The sequence below is a fragment of the Diabrotica undecimpunctata genome, chromosome 1 (genome assembly GCF_040954645.1).
Source record: "Diabrotica undecimpunctata isolate CICGRU chromosome 1, icDiaUnde3, whole genome shotgun sequence".
Classification (NCBI taxonomy): Eukaryota; Metazoa; Arthropoda; class Insecta; order Coleoptera; family Chrysomelidae; genus Diabrotica; species Diabrotica undecimpunctata.
The window spans coordinates 78236667-78261416 of NC_092803.1; the positions used below are offsets into that span (position 1 = coordinate 78236667).

The 24750-nt window shown below is 30.7% G+C and overlaps 1 protein-coding gene and 1 long non-coding RNA gene across 6 annotated transcripts in view; one reads left to right on the forward strand and one right to left on the reverse strand.

Annotated features, from left to right (window-relative positions):
• Window positions 1–24750, reverse strand: part of LOC140439400 (uncharacterized) — a 743908-nt gene that overhangs the window by 135048 nt on the left and 584110 nt on the right. For all 5 annotated transcript variants that reach the window (XM_072529311.1, XM_072529293.1, XM_072529318.1 and 2 more), the window contains one exon: window positions 24547–24708. In XM_072529311.1, coding sequence (XP_072385412.1) covers window positions 24547–24643 — 97 coding nt within the window. In that variant the 5' untranslated portion in view covers window positions 24644–24708. The remainder of the gene's footprint in view (window positions 1–24546; window positions 24709–24750) is intronic.
• On the forward strand, window positions 5422–6769 carry LOC140439395 (uncharacterized). Its single transcript, XR_011950617.1, has 3 exons — window positions 5422–5574; window positions 5640–5848; window positions 6571–6769. It is a non-coding gene; the product is annotated as an uncharacterized lncRNA (long non-coding RNA).

Genomic DNA, 24750 nt, shown 5'->3' on the forward strand with positions numbered 1-24750 from the left:
AAAAACCGCGGAGTACTACCATTTAAAGGGATGTGCTTTTGAAAAAGGGGTGAATTTGTGCTTATGCACTAGATTGCGTTTGGGTGAATTTTATGCAGTTTTCGTACATATAGTACATATATAAATATATATATATATATATATATATATATATATATATATATATATATATATGTATATATATATATATAAATATATATATATATATATATATTTATATATATATATATTTATATATATATATATATATATATATATATATATATATATATATATATATATATATATAAATATATATAAGGTTCTTGAACAACCCCTAAGTGGAGCATAGAGCTTCAGTGAAAACGAGCCATCGGGTTCTATTTTGCGCTAAGGCCTTCACCTCATTCCAAAACTTTCCTTGGCCTCTTATCTCGTCCATGATGGATCATCTCCAAGTTTGTACTGGGCGACCTCTTTTTCTTTTCCCTTGGGGATTCCACTCTAGGGCAGTCTTTGCGCGATACTGCAACTATTTTTTCGGAGTGTGTGACCGATCCAACCCCACTTTCTGGACTTAATTTCATTTTGTACCCTCTTTTGTTCGGTCAGGTGTAACAGGTCGTCGTTTCTGATGGTGTTAGGCCAGAATATACGAACAATTCTTCGTAGACATTTGTTAACAAAGACCTGCAGTTTGTCTGTGAGGGTGTTTGTCACTTTCCAGGTTTCACATCCGTAGAGTAGAACAGTACATATAAATCAACGAAAAAGTTGATTAAAATTGAATTTACTATCGAAATGTCGCCTTTTAAAGTAAAAAATTTTTTTTTTTCATAAAAACATAAAAACCAAGCAAAGAATCAGGAATTGCCTAACAGAAAAAAACTTTTGTGCTTCCTTTTTAAAATGGCGTTTGCTAGAAATCTTTAGAATTTACAGTATTCCAGATTCGATTTTACAAAGTTCGCCACCATTTTTTGGATATTTTTTCGCAAACATTGTTCAATAACTTTTTTCTACGCAGTTCTACGTATATGCTGTCGTACATTTAATTGAAAGAAATATCAGTTACTCTTAAAATGGTCTATAGAAGAAGGTTTTAGAACTAATTTTAAGCAAGATACGATCTTCAAGGTGTTATTCTTTTAGTAATTTGTGTAAAGTTGTACTAAACTTCTCATTATAACTTTTATTCTAGTACATATACTTTAAAAAACATAATCTCGGATACTTTAAATCATAAAGACTTTTACTGAACGTCATAAAGAAGAAGAATAGTAGTTTTTTTTCTATACAGCAATGCCTATACCTATACACTCGTGAAAAAAAATTATTGGACCAAACGTGATTTTGTGTTTTTTTGCTTTGTTTTTTAAATACATTTTTGTAAAAAAAATTATTTTTGACTTTTAGGGTTTCCAAGGTGATACTTAAGGCTGATTTATAAACTTTACGTTGGCGTTGGCGCTGGCGCTGACGTTCGCGTTACAACATGGTCAAATGGGAAACTCGTATGTCTATTTATAAACATCGTTCGCCGTTGGCATTGGCTTTCGGTTCCGTTCAAGATGAACCAACTTTATCTTTTGGCGTTGGCCGTTGTAGCACAGAAAAAACTTTATCTTTGTCATCGCAGCCAATAGCGATACCGAAAAAGTGACAAGGTTTGTTAAACACATCAAACTAAATTATTTGTTTATGTTTGTTTGAGTTTATATTCCCTATATATTAAAAATTTCATCAGAGCGATAGTTTACATTTATTTTTGGTTTTACCCTTTGCAGTAATATTTCAAATACTGGAACCTGCATCCTACTATATTTAAAAAACTGCTATGTATCCAAATTTTTTATATTCATATATTAATTAAAATTACTTCTTGTCTTTCTGTTCTGGTTAATGGGCCTTCGTTTGTATTGACGTTGTCTATTATTTCGAAGGCTCAGTACTGCTCGAATAAAAAGTATCGTGTATAAGTGCCACTGCACCTAACAAAGGCCGAGCATTTTATTTTCCATTGTATTAATTTTTAAGCAAAAATTAATAATAGCAAATTAAGAATGTAAGGTTAGAAATGATCTTTAACGCCAACGCCAACCGAAAGTTTATAAATGCAGTATATTATTGTAGCCAGCGTCAAGGTCAATGGCGAACGCCAGCGTCAACGTAAAGTTTATAAATCAGCCTTTAGAAAGAAAATTTTATTTTGAACAACTTTTCAGTAGATGTATAAGCACGATAAGTGCGTAGAATTGACCCTAATGCACCCTAGTGTATAGGAACTAATTCATCCTTTTCTAAAAAATGCACACCTTTAAATGATAGCATTGTTTTTTTATTTTTGCTATTTCATTGAGCATATAAATAATAAAACCCCTTTAACGTTGTAATTCCTTTCTAAAATATATAATCAAAAGCCTATTATAAGACCCTAGTGATTTTGCCCGTCACCATGTGACAGGGGATCCAATCAGTTGCCATCTACAGTCACTACACTTAATTATTTTTTCTGACTTCCTCACATTTAAGGCCGGGATGTAAAAAATGATATTTTAGTCTGTTGTACAACTTTAATAACAAATAGATCACTTTTGAAGAATAGCTAAAATTTTGCGTAAAGTCGTCTTATGAAATCGATCTACGTACAAAAACCAGAGGAAATCTAGTTTGGCAATTTATTTGTTTGGAAAGCTCGAGTTTTGTATTATATTTTTTACCAATTACCAAATTTGCAGCTAATATTTTTGGATCAACAAACTTTCAAAAGAGTTAAAAATTTAATTTTTAAAATAATAAACTTATTGCGTAAGAGGGCCGTTTTTTTCACCTCCACATAAATACTGTCGTATCTGACAAATAGTTATCTAGAAGATATACATTTATCCATAGAATAAAATGTACCCGTCTTCTCACGTCAAATTATGTTGAGGTTACTTATCTATAAGATAAACGTAAAATTTATTTCGGAACATATCAATGTTTAATTAATTGTCAAAGAAATTACAATAATGTTTTATTATGTCGTTTGATAATACAATTTGTGGTGGAAGGTAAAAAATTAAATTATGTAAAGAAAAATTTAATAATGTATAAAAAATGATACATGTCTATTAATGATTCTTCTGAGATTTCTTTATAACACTAAAATATTATAAAGGATAGCTCCAACATCTTTAGCTTCAGAAAGTTCATAATGTCTTCATTTAGCAATTCATCTTCAAAATTGTCTTCATTTTGATCTTTCGCTAGGTTATAAAATATTGCTGTAAATTAGAACGGTTGAATCTTTTAAATTTTACATCTATTTCAATTGGATACAATAGTATCTAAACCTTCTCTTCTATACATAAAAAGTTCTGTTACATATTTGGTTTTAATATGGAATTTATTATAAAAATTTTCTTTATGGGCTGTTTAGTGGACTTCTTAAAAATGGCTTCACTGTATAATCAGAATCTCCAAGTAACAACCCATTTATGTTATCAAGATTATAAAACATTGAATGCCTAAACGACGCGAAGAAAAAGGGATAGAATATCTACTTTTATATACTCTTTTATTAACAAATATTTACAATATATTCTCAGAATATAGATCATTGTCGCTTTATTCTTCTTTACGTGCCATCTCCGCTACGGAGGTTGGCAATCATCATAGCTATTTTAATTTTTGAGGCAGTAGCTCTAAATAGTTGTTTTGAGCTGCATCCAAATCATTCTCTCATGTTCTTAAGCCATGAAATTCGTCTTCTTCCGATGCTTCTTCTGCCATCTATCTTTCCTTGCATTATGAGTTGCAGGATGCTATACTTCTCGCCCCGCATCACATGTCCGAGATACTGTAGCTTTCTTTCTTTAATTGTAAGTTCAACTTCCTTCTCTTTACCTATTCTTCTCAGTATTTTATTGTTCGTAACTCTATCTACCCAGGAAACCCTCATAATTCTTCTATAGGTCCACATTGTCGCTTTACTTAATCTAAACTTATTATAAATTTCTTTATCATTACAAAAATTACAAAAATTAAAATAGTCGATTCTGCCTCAAATATTATATTTTCGCACTAAGTTTATAAAAATTAAACATCAAACTCTTTGATTTTATTAAATCTTCTTATACCGGTTTATTGTATATCTTATTCCACAATAATCGGCAATATAGATTATAAAAAGATTATTTAAAAATTCCTTTATAAAAGGTATAACCCTATCGAGCTACACCACAGAACGTTTTCGGAATTAATATTCCATCATCAGTGCTATCTGGATGTACATGTTTTGAGCCACTAAATCCATGGGTAAAAACCTTTTAAATGTTGTTAAAGTAAATTTGAGTTACATTATTTGACTTTGTAAATTGGGATGTTTAAGTTACAACAGGAATAGATAACATGGCAATGTACGACTCCACTGGAGGTTGCTAGTACTGAGACAAAGTGTCTATGAGGACTTGTGGATAGCAACTCAGCTGGTGATAATCCATATAATAATTTTGAATGTCTTGAATGTAAAAAAATCGTAATTAGAAGAGGCTGCGAAATGACTTTTTACAAGGGATCTTACAATAACAGTACAATAAAACTTAGTTGCTATAATGCAGCTTGGGAGAAATCATCTTAAATTTGTAAAATTTTTCTGCAGCCGTCCTGAAAACAAAACTTTCGGTATGTTTTATTAAATTGAAAGTACCATTTTACACAACTCGTACCGAAAGTAGCTACTTTCGGGACTAATTTTTTCACTTTCGGGACGATTTTGGGTAGCTAAGTAACGGCTTTGTCAATAACATCAACTTTGTATTTTATTATGACAAAGGCCTCTTATTTAAGATTCGTGTGTTTTCGCTTAATTTTTCGTTTTTTAATTCCAAGAAATGGAAATCAGCAGTGAAAGTGAAGCCGAAATGATTTCAGATGAGATTAGGGAAACAGTTAAAGCCGCTGTTTATGAATTATTGCCGGTAAAGTCAAGAAAGAGGTATGAATTGGTCTACGATTTATTTCAAAAATGAAGCAATGATAAAAATGTACATACTCTAAATGAAGAAGTCATTCTTGCATATCTAATGGAAAAATCTAATATCTTGATTCTAATGTTGAATTCACGAGAGTAACTTTAAAGTGTTTAATAAAAGTTCATAAGTAAAGTTTATCCATATATTCTTTTTAACATACATAACGGCTGCAGAAAAAACATTGTACGTAACACGGTCCAAAAGTATTTTACGAGACTCGCAAGATTCCATGACTCGCCCTGGAAACTTCCTACTCGTCTCGTAAAATATCACTTTCGGAACTTGTTACGTAAATTACTATTTTATGTTTACCTGTTAACATTGGCCAAAATATTTTTATTTTATTTTTAAGTGTTGTTTTTGTTTAGTATATGTGATAATGTTTTTAATAGTTCGTTACGCCACTGTCAAAATACTAATAGTCCTATTTTTCCAGTTAATAGCTTTAGATTATAATTTCTTCTTTGAAAGTGGAGCTTTTGACAGTGATTCTTATCTTGTCATTATTAATTTTTATTATTTCCATAAGAGACGTCATTTTATTATTAGCAAAAACTTAAAATAATGTTTCTTTTTGCAGGTAATGTAACAATTTAATATTGTACTATTGAACTATAATAACTAATAAAGTTGATCTTTTTGCAGAGACATGCAATTGATTTGTGTTATTGAAACAAACTTTGCTGATTGAAGAAACAAACATTATCACATATATTTATTGATGAACATTTCCAAAACACTATTTCTTACGACGCGACGGGTGCATATGAACTGTCTCCCCGTGCAATTAATAAACCCTATACAGATAAAGGGGTTTGGGCGAATTGGCCCCGATGGAATTCTCGGAAATTCAGGTAGGTAGGCATCATTCTTTAAATTCGTATCTCCTTAGCCTCAAACTTATTTCAAATTAGATTGCTGATAGTTTTGCGTTTTGATTGTAACTAACCATATTCTAGTAGATTATGCAAGCTAAGAAATATTAAGCAAACGGGGAACACCCTTGCTTATAGTAAACAGTTTTAAAAATAATTTCCACAAGTTAAGTTAATGTCGGCAATATTGAAGTTATGTCAGTATACACACCGTGGATGTAAGTAGTATTCCGTAAAAAATATACCGTACACCGTCCCCGACTTTGGTGGTGAGCATTACCATGAGAGAAGCAGTCTGAATCGCTAAACTGCCAAAAACTTAACCATTTACTGAAGAGAAATGCCGTTGAAAACATTTGAGAGAAATCCACGAAATTTTTTACAAAGAAATGTATAGTTCTGGAATTAAAACGCTTACTGGGAATGATACGCTTACATCTGATAAGGTACTACAGTAGAAGAAAATTGTTACCGAAACAACTATCAACGAGTGTGAATGAAGTGCATGCAGCGCTTTATACAATTAAAATAACGACACACGAATGAGAGCAGCTCTCGTTAAAGAATGATTTGGACGGCAATTTCGTGGTGTTTTCTTGAAGGGCTAATTTAAAATTTTTGTGTAATTTAAATACCATTTATTTCAACGGAATCTTCAAATACTATACAAAGTATTTTTGTTATATGTTTACTGTTCACAGGCTTATGAATAAACACTACGTACTTCTTGTGTCCTGATTCCTTACAAGCAAACCGTTTTTGAAAGAGGAGTGTACAAGTGGAAGCATAATTTTTGGCCCTGCCGTTCCACATGTGGATTTAGAAATAGCAATTCGCAAAGCAGTTCGCCAAGTTTTCCTAAATTCTGATTTGATAGAATGCCGTTTTTACCTTAAACAGAGTCGGTAAGTTTATTTAAAGATTCAGTAAATCGATTCAACAATTTAATAGGTCTATGCGGCTTTAATTTTAATTTTATGAAATCGGTGGCCAAAGATTCAGAAAATACGTTTGGCAACGGAATATTCAAAATATTCAGACATTTCGTGTTACTTAAACGTGTTTTACACGTATCATATGGGCAAAGAATACTACGTCTCTAGAAAGAACGACGCATGGATGCGCGGGATTTATACAATTATTATTGTGATTGCGGAGAATAAAAAGTTTAGTAAAGTCTACCGGCAGTAAAATATAAGCTATATAGAACTTAAAAATCTTAAAAAATTAAGCCACAGAATCTAAACACACTCAGCATTATTGTACAAAATTTATATACTTTCCTACAAATCAATAGCGAGTCTGATATATTCAGTATTCAAATATTAATTACTGCTTAAGAAACTTAATAATCAATGCTCGAGCACTGCTTTTTAGTCTTTATAGTTGCAGATATCCGGGAACACAATCAACAAACTCCGACTAGCCTTCACTTTAAGATGAAGTATTAACAAAGCGACTAAGAACGCTCCAATCGCCATTTTTATAAGCAGAGACTCCAACCGGATTTGTTGGCTACCATATTCGCTATCGTGATTTTATCGATAGTAGCACTAAATAATGGTGTAGCCGATTTTCCCTAACATTTTCTTAGATTTTTCAGCCATGATATTATTTTTCTACCAGGACCACGTTTACGTTGGATCTTTCCTTAAACGATCAGTTGTAAAAATTCATATTTGCCAGGGTGCCTCATAGTGTGATCAAAGTATTTCAGCTTGCGTCTTTTTATTATATTGACCAGTTCTGCTGTTTGGTTCAGGCCGTCTAAGAAACTTCAAAGTTCTAATTCGATACAGTAGTACTAGAAAATTAAGCAATATGTCATCAGAACGCAAAAGTCAATACTTAGATCGTGGCTGCAAAGTACGTTCTTTATTTTTACAAAAGGGGCTCGGGCCTTATTTTATATATTATTTATAAGATATTTTTGTATGCTAACTATTTTATATTTAGTTTTCTATTTATTTTTATTATTATATATTTTTATTTAGTCGCTTGCGCCACCTGAAAACCCTAACACTAGACCTTAGCCAGAAGATTATACGAACTTACTTACTTATTTAGTTTTCTTAACGTTTTAATCCATACTGATCACATGTTTGTTTTATTTTGTTGTTTATATTTTAAACGTCGTTTACGCAATTAGCCAGCACTAAGGTCTCATCGGAATTTCTTATATTATTTACGACTATACCATCAAAAATAATACCTTCTGTTGTCTCCATTAGGGCTTTGTTAAATATTTCTTCTGAATAAAAGTTATAGAGTAAAGGCGATTGTATACAGCCTTGTCTTACTCCTCTTTTTATATTTATTTTATCCAACAGTTCTTGTTTAACTTTTATTGTTAACACTTAAGTTGCTTCTATATCAACATCAAACTCTCTCGAAGGAGACTCACAATATAATAAAATACTTAGGTGTGGCACTGGATAGAATATTATCTTACCTAACAAAGATTGCCTATTTCTTGTCTTTAACAAAGTTAAAGGCAAGAAACCACATTATTTAAAAGGACTGCTGACCACCTCGAAAGCAACACTCTGCACTCTTAGAACCATTGCTTTAGCACTTGTTTTCTAGGTTAAAAAACATTCTGCCTTTATCTCGCAAAAAAGTTTACATGTTAAAAAGAATTATACTCAGGCACTTTAAGGAAAATTGCTAAAGTCAAAACCAAGATTACACTATTTAGTTATATTCAACTACGAGTTGATGCCAAAGGATAACTCTAATAATAGAAGACCACGTTGCTCAAGTCAGGACCTTTATTTGGGTAAGGATATAGATGATAGAAAAGTGCAGATTAAAGACAGATAGATAAACGATAGATAAAAATAAGATAACAGAAAATAACAGTTTGACGAAAAAACAAGAAACACGGAATACAGCTAAACTGTAAAACAAAATGGGCGCCAATGAGTTTTAACCTGAAACTCATCAAGAAACTCAAGAATAAACATCATACAAGACATTAAATAAATACGTCAGAAAACATATCAAAGAATTGAAAAAAAAATAATAAAAACTGAAATATTTACCCATAAGTTGTAGAAAAGGTTATACATCCAATAAAATGCTTTAAAAAGGATTTATATCGTCTCTAAACTATTACTATTTAAATAAAATAATCTCTCCCTTGCCGGTCCCGCACCAACCTTCTCCAGGTTCTCACGTCCAGCAAATTTTGAGCGTCCGCTGATCCTCTCATCTTTTCTGTGGCCTTCCCTTTGGTCTTGCGCTCTGCATTTTACTATTTAAGGTTTTTTTGGCAATCTTCAGGTCTCCATTCTCACTACATGACCAGCCCATCGAAGTCTCTGAAGTTTAAAATAATACGTTACAATAAAAAATTATGTTTATTAATACTTTCAAATTTAAACGAACATAATTTGTCATTAATAATCTTATAGCTAAACAGATTACAGCTCTTAAAATATAAGAGTATTATTTAAACATAAATTAAGTTAATAATCTCTTAAAATCTCTTAAAAATTAAGAAACAAAAATAAATATGAGCTATGATACATAAAAGAATGACACATAACATTTTTTTAATAGTAGAAACATACATTACTTTTAACAATAAAACTAAATATAAATTTAATAAAAAAACTTAACATTGAGGGCTCTGATATATCATTTATGTGAAATAATTACATGCTGTAAACTCCGATTTTAACACATTTATGTAAAAATTTTCAAATCGGTATGATGTAAGAACTAGGTACGTATAACGGGTTGCCTACCTTGATATGTAATTTATCTATATGTAAATGTAATTTTTAAGCTGTCTAAAATTAGGTGCCGTTTTTGCTCTTAGTTAGGTTATGTTATTGTATGTAATCAATTGTAATTTGTGGAAACAATTTACAATTTTTTTATAATTATAATAAAATAAACTAATGGCTTCAATTAAAAAGAAAACAACCAGGAAACAATTGGAAGTGATGTTAGACTTCATAAAAATAAATAGTGCTTACTGGCAAAATAGTCAAGGAAGGCTAAGAAAGTAGCCCAATTGTGAGAGGAATTTGCTATTATGGTAAATACAGTAGATGGTGGCCCTAAAAAAACAGGAGAACAATAAAGACATGTAAGAAAATTAATTTCTGTTACTATCAAATTTAATAAATGCTAAATTTTTAGGTGTTCAATGAGTGGAAGATTTTGCAACTCATTTCAAAGATTCATCTTGGGGAGCCCCAGATTATAAATACATTGGATTTTAAAGGTAAAGATTAATGATTGATGTATTATGTTTATTATGGTGTATAATATTTTTCAGAAGGAAAAGGAAGTCAACCTGTGAAAATTAAAAAGGCAATAGTTTTATTTAAAATTCTATAAACATATCCTTTATAAAATTATATCTTAATTATGGAATAAACTGAATATAAACATTTTTATTTTACAATTTTATAACTCAAAATTTTTTAGCCACTTTGTAATATGTTTCAGATTTTTTGTTTTGTCTTGATCTTTGTGTTATTCTTTTTGATTTTTAACTAATTGTAACATAAATACCTACATATCATGAAATATACTAACTATAAACACTTTTATTTAACAATTTGTTTTTATTTTTTTTTATTTTACAACACGGAAGTTTGAAGCAATAATACTTCTTCATATTCTCGAAGAGTTATGAGCATATTTGGACCATTTTGTAATATATTTTAGTTTGTTTTACCATTATCATTAGTCAAAATCAATGCAACACAGAAATATATGTTTCCAGCTTTAACAGGGCTGTAATGTAAAACCCTGTGCTTGTGCAAATAATTCTTTAGGACAATCCTCCATTCACCCCTGTGTCTACCAACTCTTCTCTACATTCTAACTACAATAGATTTTAAATCATCATCTAAATTGTCTTGATACCTAAGTCTTGGTCTTCTTCTGGTTTATTGTCCCTTCAGCCCTCTTCTGTTAAAAACCTTTCTGACGGTTGCACCTACCTCTTGCCTGATGAAATGCTCTATCCATGTAAGGTATGCTACCTTAATGAATTTTATGTCAGGTTTCACAAAGGTTCTATACAACCCAAAGTTGTAATGCTTGTGCTACAAACCTTGTTCTTTGTAGTAGTATATTTTAGGTGTATTTGTAGGTTTACTTTGTGGTATATTTTAGGTTTGTGTTAATTTTTGAAATTGTATTCTTTACTTGTATGTTTTAATTTTTCAAGGGTTTTAACAAATTTTGGACTACTTTGTAATATATTTTAAATTTGTTTGTTTTGAACTTTTTGAAAGTAATTGTAACATACAGGTTTTATATTTTTAAACATTTTTATTTAACAATTTTATAACACAAAGTTTGTATAAATATAAATCATATAATTATAAAATAAACTGAGGATAAACATTTTTATTTAAATATTTTATAACATGACATTTGCAGCGATAACACTTCTTTATATTCTCTAAGGGTTTTCAAAACCTTTGAGCCAGGTTGTAATATATTTTTATTTTGTTAGCGTTGTGTCATTTTTGTAATTAATTGTAACATACATGATTTATGTTTTTGTTTTAAACACTATATAAACATTTTTAATTTAATATGTTATAATACAGTTTGCAGCAATATAATATATTTGTAATATCTAAATATTTAAAAAAAATTTGAGCCACTTAGTAATATGTTTTAGATTGTTTGTTTGAGCTTTTTGTAATTAATTGAAATATTAACTATCACTATCACTAAACTATACTAGATTATAAAACTCTATCATATATATTATAAAATGATGAAATATCACTAAATTGTAAAATTGTAAAAAAATTGTAAAATTATATTACTAAACTAGATATATTTGATTATAAAACTATATCACTATTTATCATTGTGAAATAAATAAATTATGAAAATATTAATAAGTTTTTATTTCACTACACAAAGTTTGCAGCAATAACACTTCTTATTCTCTGTGCTTCCAACACCCAACCATTGTTTTGATTTGCCTCCTTTGGAATAATTTCTATGAGAACTACAGGCTGTACTTCATCTTTTTCATCATTTTGACATTAAGTGTTCCACTATCCCTGCAGCTATTTATGTTAATACTTTACTAAATTTACTTTGTTCCATTGAAAATAACAGGTTGTTACCAGTACATTTTTGGTAACTTCCACTTGCTACAAAATTAAGTAGGGAGAGAACCTTTAATTCTATTGCAATTTACTTAGAGCTGGTTATCTATTTCAAATAGGTTACTGGTATCCCGTAACTGACGTTGCTCTACATTTACAACATTTCTTTCTGCCACATCATTCAATTTATTAAGTAATAACAAATTTACAAAATCCATTTTTTCAAAAACAAACAAGAAGCCAAAAATTAGGTTAATTTGAATTATCTGACAGATCTTCAGGATATGAACCAAAAATAACGTTTTATGTAATTTTCTGCTGTGGCTTGGTCATTTTAGGCATAGCAACGCAGGGCATGATACATTATACCGTTTTTACAAATTATGTTTTGAGAACTGTAATCTGATGTACGTTTTCTGAATTTTACACTAGTATGTAATTATTTACGTAAATGATACATCATAGCCCCCATTAATGGTCAAAATAAAATATTTACCGACTCACTTTAACAGGTCGATGACATTTCAAAGAAGCTGATACGACCAAAATTGGTGGGCCAGATGTCGAAAAAATCAGAGTGCCACACCCTCAATCTTCATAGGGTTATCGACAATAAGATTGTAAAAGGCGAAAACCAGCAATTGGTGTGCTAGGGGCCATTAAAAAAGATGGTATGTGAAATCCTATAATATATCAAAGTTATTAACGATAAACTGACAACAAATAATTATTAGCGTACCACATTTTATGCAGGTTAATATAAACACCATAGGCTATTTTCGATAGACAGCCAAGAACTGAGAACTGAAATTGGGCCTGTTATTTCTTTTATAACCTAGCCAAAGCAAATAAATTTTCGGAGAGGAACATACAGTTTTATGGTATTAGTTTTCATGAGAAAATTTAACACTTAGACTTGATTACAAACCAAAACTAATTAAATTTTAAAAAGGGAAATATAAGTACACATACTTGAAGTATTCAAAGTATTACAAAATATTTTCGTACGAAACATTTATTATTTGTTTAAATACATGGCAAAAACATTTAATTATAATTCTATTACAGTAATATCTGACAACAATTCCATATTGTGTTTTCTTTTATCTTATATCGCAGCGCTTATAACCAATAATATACACTGAGTCCAAAGCACCTATTGTCGTTCCAATTACAAGGATGAACTGATATTAACCCAAACATAAAGCCATATACACCCATAATGTGCTGGGCATTAAGTGGTAATTGTCTAATATTACATTCAAGTTATAATTGAAACGAACTATAATTGGTTTTAATATTGGAAAAGCTTGAAACAGAAATTGTTTCCCAAAACATTTGGAACTTATGAAGTTCAATATTGGATTGTATATATTTTAAGTATAAAATCGGATTCTTTAAGATAGTTCTAATACTGTCTTGAAGTATGTTTAATACAATTTACTTATCTAATACCTTTGTAAATATAAAAAAGTAAAAGTACTACAATAACGAAATAAGCAAAACCGATATAACCTCAGCTACAAATGACAATTAAGGTTTTCTTTCCGAGTTTGAAGTCACGTTTCAACGAATCAGATTAAACGGCGACAGACAGGCGACATAATTGAAATCTTTTTTAAAATTTACATCCTATATAAAAGCCACTAAATATACACATTATAAATATTTTTTAGTTTTTAAATAATCTACAAATAATATTATCTAATTTGAAATTCGATATCAGATAAATGTTGCTAAACGAGTAGGCAGTGTTCAAGTCGGCTCCGAGGTAACTAATTTATCTATGCTTAATTGCATTTATTATAACAGTTTAAACATAATAATCCTAAAATAGTCAATAAAAGTGATGTAGCACTTTTTAAAAAAATTTAAAAAGTTCTTGAAAAAGGTATAACGTATCTAAAATTTTAAGTAGCCAGCAATATCATAGTTATTCAAATAGATTCGATAAATAATTTTGAGAAAAATATATTAGAATTATATATAAACAGACACGTCCAATAACCCAGCACTTGCTGTTGTTTTAAGTGAGAATATTATTATTAAAAATATGAACACTAGCTGACACTAGCTTTGAAAAATAAAATGCACATTTTAAAGAAGTTGGATAGTACAGAAAACATAAACAAATTTGGAAAAACATACGGAGTTGGGTGTGTTACTATGGACGATTTCAGTGAAAATCAACCAAAGATCATGAAACACGTGAAGATGATCGAATCTGGACCAGGAAAGCCTGAAACAGTAATATTTGGTGAATGCCTGAAGATGGAAAATGATTTCCGCATATGGTTTATGCAAAGCTTTCTAAACACATCCCTGTATCTGAAAAAAAAAAACTTAAAGAAAAAGTAATCGAATTTCACAAAAAAAATTACAAAGATAAATTTCAGGCCAGCGTTGGGTGGCTGGATAAATTTAAAAACCGATTTGGGATCCGCGTGTTAACTATATCGGGTGAAAAACGGTCAACCAACAAATCTGCAGTACCTTTATGTATGTAGCATTTTAAATACAGCGTAAAAGAACTAGGTCCTCTTCTCTGACCAAATCTATAATACAGATGAGAGTTGTCTGTTTTGGAGACTGTTGCTCAACAAAACATTCGTATCCTTTAAAGAAGTGAGCGCACCAGTTCGTAAAGCGAGTAAACATCTAAAGACGAAAGAATCATATTTATGCCGTATCCAAATTCTACTGAATACACAAATTGCAAATGATAGTGATTGTTACAGTTAAAAACCCCAAAACTTTTAAAATAATTTTTCTGCGTCTGCTACAAAAATCAATTTAAAAGTTGAGTTATGAAACAGATATATAATGAATGGTTCCATATAGACTGTGTCTCAGAAATGAGAACGTTTATGAAAACATCCAACTTGCATCCAAAGGCTTAACTTCTACTTGACAATACTCTCCCACTCCCCAAGGCCACTCAAATGGATAAGAATGTAGATCAATTGTTGGAAATATCTAAACCATCTATCTACCACTCAACTGCACACCTTTTGTAGCCAGTGGTTCAAAATGTATTAATGTTAATTTATTTTATTTCTAAGGATAGTGTCATAATACAGAGCCTAAAAAAAATTAATTTAAAGGATGTTGTATTCTCTCCCGATTAGGCATGGAACTCTATTTCACCTGACATAATCCAATTATTATGGAAAAAGCTGTGACCTACAATAATAAATGTTGTATCATAAGAAACAGAAAAATGTGGTTCTGAAGATAATGATCTTTCTATTGCCAATTGGTTTTAAAATTTATAAGACAGATGATTCGAGACAAATAAAAAAGATCTTAATTCTTGGTTTAAAGGGACCGAAGAAACAGAACAATTAAGACAGATGGAGAAATCTGTATAGTAATTAAACTTGAAAACGAAAAAATAAATAAATAACTAAATAATTAATATATATTAATTATAATAAAGTTGATTTAAAATAATTTTATTTTATTAGGGTAAATGATACAGTAGTTGGCCATTCTATAGTGATTGGCCATGTTAACATAAATTTATAAATATTTTATAGAATCAGACATAAGAAACTGGTTTACTAATGTAGAAGACTATTTAAAGGAAAAACATTTATTTGAGATTCTTGAAGATCCCAGCAGAATCTACAATGGAGACGAAACCTGTTTTTGGCTTTGCCCAAAGCACAAAAAAGTTCTTGCTCCCCTTGTAACCTTAGAGGACCGAAAAACGTTTATAAAATACATCATTCAAAAAACAATATCACAGTGATTTTTACATTTTCAGCTTGTGGTGTTGTGATCCCACCTATGATTATCCATGCTTACAAAAGACTGCCAGCTGAAATTGTTAAATCTGTACCTGACACCTGGAGAATTGGATGCAGTGATAACGGTTGGATGTAAAATCAGCTGATCTACGAATATATAGGAAACATTCTTTATCTTTACTTAAGCAAAAATAATATCAAATTTCCAATAGTTTTGTTCGTTGATGGTCACAGCACACATTTAATCTATGAAATAAGCGAATTATGCACAAAGCTACAGATAATTCTAATTGCTCTGTACCCTAACTCGACTCGAATCTTGCAACCTGCAGATGTGGCCATCTTTAAGCCCTTAAAAGAAGGATGGAAAAGTGCTGTATTAAAGTTTCGGAGAGAGCACCCTACTGAAGTTGTAACAAAGGACAATTTTGCTGCAGTTTTAAAAACAGTGGTTGATAATATAAAACCAGAAAATATTAGAAATGGTTTTCGTACCTGTGGGCTTTTCCCTTGGAATGTATCCGCAATTGATTATTCCAAATGCACTGTCAAGACAAAAGAACAAGATAGAGACAATTAAGTCAGTAAAATTACATTCGAAACATTTAAAAAGATTGTTGGAGAGGAACAAATGGAAAGGCTTAAAAACTTTGTTGAAAGTGATGCACATAATTCCGATTTTTTGACGTTGTATTATGTTTATAAAGAATTTTTGGACGCAAGTCCATCCGTGAATACTGATAAACTGGAAGATATGGATAAACGCGAAGATACAGAGCAGCAAGGAGGAACGGACCAATTCCATGGGACGATCCAATCTGAAATCCGTGAGCTAGAATTACCTCTTGACATCGGAAATTTACAGGATTAAAAAAATGAGAGTTTTATTGAGCATACTTCGGAAATTATCGTAAATGAGCAAGTGTTTGACATTGAAAATATTCCTATTCTAATAGAGAAAATAATTGCTTCGACAACCAAATCGAAGAAAAAGAGAGACGGAGAAACTACCATTTGTTCTGACTTCTTCCGTTAGGCAAAAGGCAATTAAAGAAAAAATAGCTATAAAAAAAGAACTGGAGATGAAAAAGGAGAACCGTAAGACTGAAAGGTTAAACAAAAAGGAACTAAAAAGAAAACAAATGAACATAATTATACAGAAAGATCACACAACAACACTAACGTTAAACTTGTTTTTAAAAATATTATAGATCCAGAAGCCGTAACAGGCACAGCAGGTGATATAGAAAAACAATGATCCCAATATGAAATATTCTCCAAATGTAAGTGTTAATAGCTGTGCAACCAAGGAAGTATCTAAAATAGTACACGCAGAAGATGGTGATGCTTTACTCAAAGTAACGGAAACCTTGCCAAAAATGGACTTCCAAGATAGCCCTGAAAACATCGAAAGTTATCTTACTGTTGTGCCAAAAAAAAAACAAAAAGAAAACTGTTTAGTGACAACAGTTAGGATAAAATCATTAAGACGAATATGGTTATTATTAAAATATCTGCTTCTAATCCATTTAAGAACAAAACTATATAGGTACACTGGACTGTGCTATACGTGTGTTAATAATATAACACGTAGTCAATATGGAGTAAAATGTTCAAATTATTCCAGAACATACCATATAAAATGTATTTCCAAAAATAAGATGAAATCCTCTGAAATGGAGAGATAACATTGAAATTTGACAAGATAACATTGTAATTGGTTTGTAATTTCTTGCATTTATTAAAAAATTTTGAAACCAAATTGGTCTTTGATCACTAAAATTATATATAATTTTTAATGGCTTTTTAGTTTTTTATCCAAAATTAAAATACGCAGGTAGGATACATAAATAAGAAAAATATGTACCTAGGATAACTTAGCCTCTTACTGGTTGCCAATTACTATCTACTTACTATGCCAATTATTATCAAAATTAGGCCAATCACTATAAAATCTGCTTTTGCAAGAATAAAACTTTTTTTATAAATATTAAACATTTTGAAACAATAAATGACATACGGAGTCAAGAGGATACTTTAGTCTAATATTTAGTGTATTATTTAAATATATGGTTTTCAATACAAATTAATGCCTTACACATTTATCAAACTTCAATGCTTAAGTGGCCAATCACTGTAACCTTTACCCTAAATGACTCTAGAAAAAAAAATATTAAAAGTATTACGAGCACAGGATTACGTTATATTTTTGTCCTTCAGTAATTGACTCCCAACCCTTACATTCGAACAATAATGTAGGACCTATCATTCTACTAATATTCTTATTTTTCAAGTTAATAGAAATATTAAGAATCTTCTTCAATTGAAGTCAAAATCCTTATTTTTAAAATATTTGTTATTATTTATTTGTCCCTCTTATTCTAAAAGGTATTTATTGTCGATTTAAAAATGCACTATAGTAAAGATTTTACCACAAAATTTTAAAACAGCCTTGTTCATTGCAGAAAAAAAATATCGATAATTTCTAGTCTCCTAGTTTTGCACAAGAATTTATAAAAATAATATTGTAGTAGGGTTGCTAAATATTTAATACAAGAACAATGAACTAAGTGAACCCAAAATAGCCTTCTGACATTGAAGAATCAGGTTGTTTATCAGAATATTCTTTCCCAAGAAGTTAGTGTAGGTCAACATTAAATTTTTACAAATATGTTTCGCTTACCATTCGTGATTATGAACGAAAGTTAATAGTTAATCGCTAAAATAATTATGAATTTGAACAAATTTTATTATGAGTGTATTTGACTAACGATCAAAGGCATCTCACCTGAACACCAATCTATTTAATAATACATGGAGTTCTCTACGACCTAAGAAAACATAATGGAAATGGTTATCAACAATTGGAAAAAGAGGCGAAAAATGGAGGAAAATTGGACATTGTGACGAGGCCCGGACACCTCAATCATCACTGGATAGACTGGAAGAAAAGAATAATAAAAAGACACAGTGCTAGTATACAATGCGTCCATAAAGTACCACATAAATTCATTACTAGCCACATAAACAACAGTATTGGAAATTCCCGAAACAGGTCGATTTTTGATTTTAATGTATTATTTTTTCAAATTATAATTTAATATACAGAGTGAACCACCTTAGTATGATGACGTCATCATATCACCATTTTTTCAACGGAACCCCTTTTTTTACAATTTATAGGTTTCCCTTGCTGAGATGATTCTAAAAATGTGTGCAACACATTGCTTTAAATTTGTACAGGGTGGCAAAAATGCAAAAATTCCAAGTTACCTACAAAATAATAAATTAAGGATAAACGTAATAAACACATTAAATTAAATTATACATTGTTATACAATTAATTTACTATTATGCAATGACTGTGATACATTAACAAAAATAAACAAACAAAAATTTACAGTAAATGATCAAATTGTTCTCTATTGATCGTGAGAGAATGACTTAACCGGTCATTACTTTCGTCTTTAACATTCTGTACCATAGCGGGTGTTATCTTCTTAATTTCAAATCTAATTCGGTTTTGTAGTTGACGAATATTATTAAGTCTGTTTGTGTAGACTTTAGATTTTAAATTAAACCCCTTAAAAGAATTCTAATGGGTTCAAATCAGGTGATTTGAACCCATTGCGGAAAAGGTCTGTTTAAAAATTCGCGCACAGTTACTGCGAAATGTGGCGGTGCACTATCTTGTTGAAACCAGATTCTGCGGTCTAAATTGGTGGGTATTTGAATATCATAAAAAAACTGGATCAGATCAGGAATAAATGTATTTTGTAGGAAATGCAGATATAATGCTCCTGTTAAATTTTCATAAAAAAATATGGACCAATAATTGTATTTCTCACAATACCAGCCCATACGTTCGTTTTTTGTGGTCTTTGTGTATGGGGCATTTGCATCCAGTGTGGATTTTTATCAGATCAATAACAGGTGTTTTGTCGGTTAACATGACCATTTAAAAGAAACGTTGCCTTGTCCAAAAATAAAACGTTATCAATGAAATTGTTAGGTTGGTTCATCATATACTCACAGAATTCAGTTTTTCCATCAAAGTCGTCTTCAGCCAATTCATGGATAAGACGTACTTTATAAGGATGGTATTTTACCTTTTTAAAAACATTTGATACTAAAGACTTTCCAACACCAAAATTCCTAGATAATTCTCCCACTGTACAGTGTTGAGTTTCTACTGCCGCCAAAATTATGTCTTGTTGAATCATAATTAATATTTCAATCCTGTAACTTTCGCTTAAATGCATTTAAAAAAAAAATGCAAATGATAGATTGCTTGAATATATTTCACGTAAACGTACCTTCTGTAAAGCTTAAACAATACAGATTTGTACTTTAATATTTCTAAACTTTTTAACGTCAAATGAAAAAAATGTAAAAAATACTGTAAAACATTAAAAATATTTTTATGGTTCAGGGGCTTGGATTACTAATATTAGCTGCTAGAAAATATTGTTTTTATTAATTGTCTTGGATGACTAATAAAAACTGTTAGAGACAATATTACAAATAATGCAAGTTTTTTTAATGATTTATGAAAGTAGTTGTATAACAATATAAAATTTCATTCAATGTATTTATTACGTTTATTCTTCATTTATAATCAATGCAATTATTGCATCCTGTATCAACTTGAAGCAACGTGTTATGCATTTTTAAAATCATCTCAGCAAGGGAAATGTATAAATTAAAAAAAATGGGGGTTCCATTTAAAAAAAATGGTGATGACGTCATCATACTAAGGTGGTTCACCTTGTATATTAAATTACAATTTAAAAAAAACAGTAAATTAAAATCAAAAATCTGGTTTCGGGAATTTCTAACACTGTTGTTTATACAGCTAATAATGAATTTATGCGTTATTTTATGGACGCACTGTATAACTACGAATTCAGTATATTTTTATAAAAACTTTCTTTTCGAATTGTTTTTATTGTGGAATATCTTATCTTTTTATTTATATATTTAACATTATCACATATTATCGATTTTTCTATGTTAATCTTTTTTATAAGGACCTGAATATTAATATTTTGTTGTCGAATGAGATTTAAAGGGATACACTTGGGAAATAAATTTTGAGACTGAAAATTATATAAATCAGACAAAGACTTAGACTTGAAGCGTGCATTTCCATAACGTAGTAAGTGCCAAATTATAAATTTTTCAGGAGGAGTAAAAAACAGTTTTTTATCGAACATGTTAATTTCTTATAATGTAACATATTGAAAAAGGATTAGTTTAAAAATATTATATAATACAAACATACCGCAAAGGAACAATAAACAAAGCTTACTTAAAAAAAAAAATTCAAAAATCTGTCTAAGGTCAAAACATTGTAAGTGCCATCAGGTTTGCAAGTCAAAACGTTTTAAGTGCCAGATTTTTTCTACGTTGTTTCCTACAGTAGAAACTTGCCCTGGTTGACCTAATTTTTCTTTAAAATACTTCTTGGCATCATCGTGAAGATAAGGGAGCATTTTTTCAATATCTGTTCTTTTTTTCTCTGGGATACCAAAGTGAGTTCTAGTTTTTTGAAGGTCTATGATTTTAAAGTCTTCTAATGTAACTCCAGATTTGAGTACATTGGTCTCACTCCATCCAGCGAGCTCACTATGTCCTTTAGCCACCATCACCGTACCAAATTTCTCTCTTGTAAGACGAAGCTGCGTAGCTGATGAAATTCCTAACTTCTTTGTGTTCAGTTTATCACAGGTAACGGTTTTGAAATCATAAAAGTCCTTAACCACCATGCACGAGAATGGATTTTTCTGGGCCGCACTAGTAATAATGTTAACAACATTCATCAATGTATAAGCCTTACACACTTTTTTACGTTTTTCTATGATTGCGAAATCTCTGTCGCAATTAAGGAAAGTGTGTCCTTTTACAGGAAATTTATGAATAATTTCCTTAAAAACGTTATTTGTTAGTATGGTCAAATACATGGCGATCATGAACTGATTTTTATTTTGACCCCCATAATTATCCGACCACAAAATAAGCTTTTTCTTTTTTCTTTTAATTTCCTTAGTAAGGTAAGTACATAAACTAAGCTGAGCTAATTTCCAAGGCACCCCTTCCCCAAAAGTCCTCAGTCCATAAACACATGAATCCCTTTCCTGTGATGGAATCGTGAATTCCTAAGTTACACACTGCAAGCTGTTGTGAATAGTACATTTCGGAGTGAGTTAATTGGGGAATGTACATTTGCTGCTGCATATCGAAGGAAAGAACATAGCAATTACTTGTACATGCATTTTTGGTCTCAGTTGACATTGCTTTTGTAGCAGCCTCTGCTCTCCGATGGTGAAGCTCCTGTTCTGTTACAGCAGCTTTATCTCCTGATTTTATTTGAACAGCCAAACTATCACATGTGGAGCATGTATCTACTTTAGGCCTTGCAAAAGATAAGTTAAATTTTGATATAAAAATTTCATTATACCATTGTCTAGTCACTGGTGGTTTGTTAGGCGGCTGATAATCCGCACAATATTTCTCTAAAAATGCACGGTACATTCTACTTACGTTTAAATCCGGTGACAAGAAGAGCTTATCCGGGGTTTTCGCCCTTGCGTAGTGGCTCTCAATTTTTGGAAAACTTTCGATATGCTCTATAATCTTGTTAGTCCAGACAGTCTTGAAAATATTTTGTCGAGCCCGTCCTCGTTTTTCTGACATATCCATTTTACCATCAAGAATTTTTTCTCCCAAAAGTTGCACTCTTCTTGGAGTTACGGCAAACGTACTACAAAATGTTTTAAGGCAAACCCTTATTTCAGATCCTCCAGGCAAAAGTAAATGGTAGGTAAAAGAGTGCTTTCTCCTACTTTCACTGGGATGTTCGTACTGACCATGACGTCTCCTTTTGATTAATTGGGGATGAATAAACCTTTGTAGGTAACTTTGTTGCTTACTATAATCAGCCATTTCATAGAAATGATTGTACAACTCAACAAGGTATTCCAGTCTTATGGATCTACATGCTAGTGGACACTTGCATTTTACCTAAAACAATTTTGGATTATTTAGATAGATTTAAACAAAAAAAAATTATTTATGTTTTAACGTCTATTTAGATAGGTATCTCTTTAAACCATACTTACATCAGCTGGTGGCATTTTCTTTGTAACGGTCTTTTTATTGACTAGAGAAACATATTCTTCGCCAGAGTTTCTCATTTTCTTGGTTTTATTTTTTTTCCAACTATCAATAACTCTTCTTTTCTTTTTGGACCGTTTTTCTGTAGTTTCATCCATATTCGTTCCAAATACTTATGTTTAAACCCAACCCAACACGTCCAAACAAAAATAATTTAGTAACTGATGCGCCACTCTACATTTAACAGAATTGCACTACGATACTTACAGCGTTATGACTTGCACCGCTACTTTATCCCCACTTTTCACGCCGTCGCTAGCCATATCGACATGAAATAAATTTTAGGCGATGGAACATGGCACTTGCAACTCATTTAACTTAAAAAAACCAAATGAGGCATATTGGCACTTACAACGTTATGGAAATGCACGCTTCACTTATAGACTTATAAGACAAATTTAGACAATAAAACATTCAGAAACCCGTTTCTCTTGTCAAAATAAGAAAGGAACAGAATTAAAGAAGTTTACAATATACCCGTTTCGTCTTTATATATAGAATATAGCCGTGTTTCGTCCAAGGAAGAGGATATGAATCAAAACGGGAATACGGGTTGTGAGAATTATAGAAACATTAAAAACGTTTAAATTATTTGTTGTTTTCACCTTTTGAGTGTGGTGTGTCCCGCTACAGATAGGCATACATATTGAGAATCAAGAATTTAAGGATTGAGATTTGCGAAAAACTACCCACTGATTTATATGGAGGCTGGATAACTAAGAGAAATAAATAGATATACGAATATGAGATATAAATGATAATAAAGGTATATGTCTGATATATGAAATATAATTATGAATTATGTTAAAAAGTGCACTGTAGAAGAAAACACTAAAGTGTACAAGAAAATAAAGAAATATGTATTTATAGAGTACCTACCTAAAATAATGACACATAAGGAAATAAAAGCTAGATTTAAACTTTAAGTGGAAGAATATGGAAAAAATGTAAGAAGGTACATTAAAAATTTCAATTCTGTCAAGTAAACAAGCATTAACAGAAACTAACAAAGTAATCAAAGGTGTAATCATTTGAAATCTTTGAGGTTATGAAAATTGTAAGGTAACTTATAAATTAATAACTCCAATTGAGACCTCTGAAGTAAATAATTCATCTAACTAAAATATAATTATTGTAAATGTAAAGTTAGGTCAGATTTATGCGAAATATATAGAAAGTACATAAAAATACACATCGTACAATAAGTCAATTTGTGATTTAGTAAAACATAATTTTTTTCTTCGAAAAGGGGAAAGTGTAGTAGGGTTGCTAACCCTTAAGTAATAAAATGCAAAAAATGGGCTTATAATATAATAATTAATTCAAGTTTTAAATATGTATTCAAACATGAATTAGAATACATTTGATTATGAGTTTGTTTAACTAAAGACCAAAGGCACCTCGCCCTCATACCAATCTATTTAATAAGACACTCTACCTAATATGACACTCGGACGTATATAATTAAACATAAAATGCAAATAAACTGTGTCATAAAACTGTGTGTATCGATCATTTTCAAACATATTATATTTAATTTATTTTAACTAATAATTTTTTATAGATCATTTGCACTTTTTAACACATCCATCCAATATTTTTGTTACTAAACTTCTTTTTGACTGAACTAAAAAAATAATTTCAGACTCACCCGTAGGATAAACGAGAATCACTGGCCTTTTGTTGTGGTGGTTGGCGCTGCCGGTGCTCGAGGCCACTTTATTGATACTTTCCTGTTGGCCGGACATTATTGTATTCTTCTACTGCCCGAAATAATAGGGATGGTTGCCGGTCCGATGGTTACTAAGTGAACCTGGAACAAACAACAAGAGTAAATCATCGATAACATGAAAGA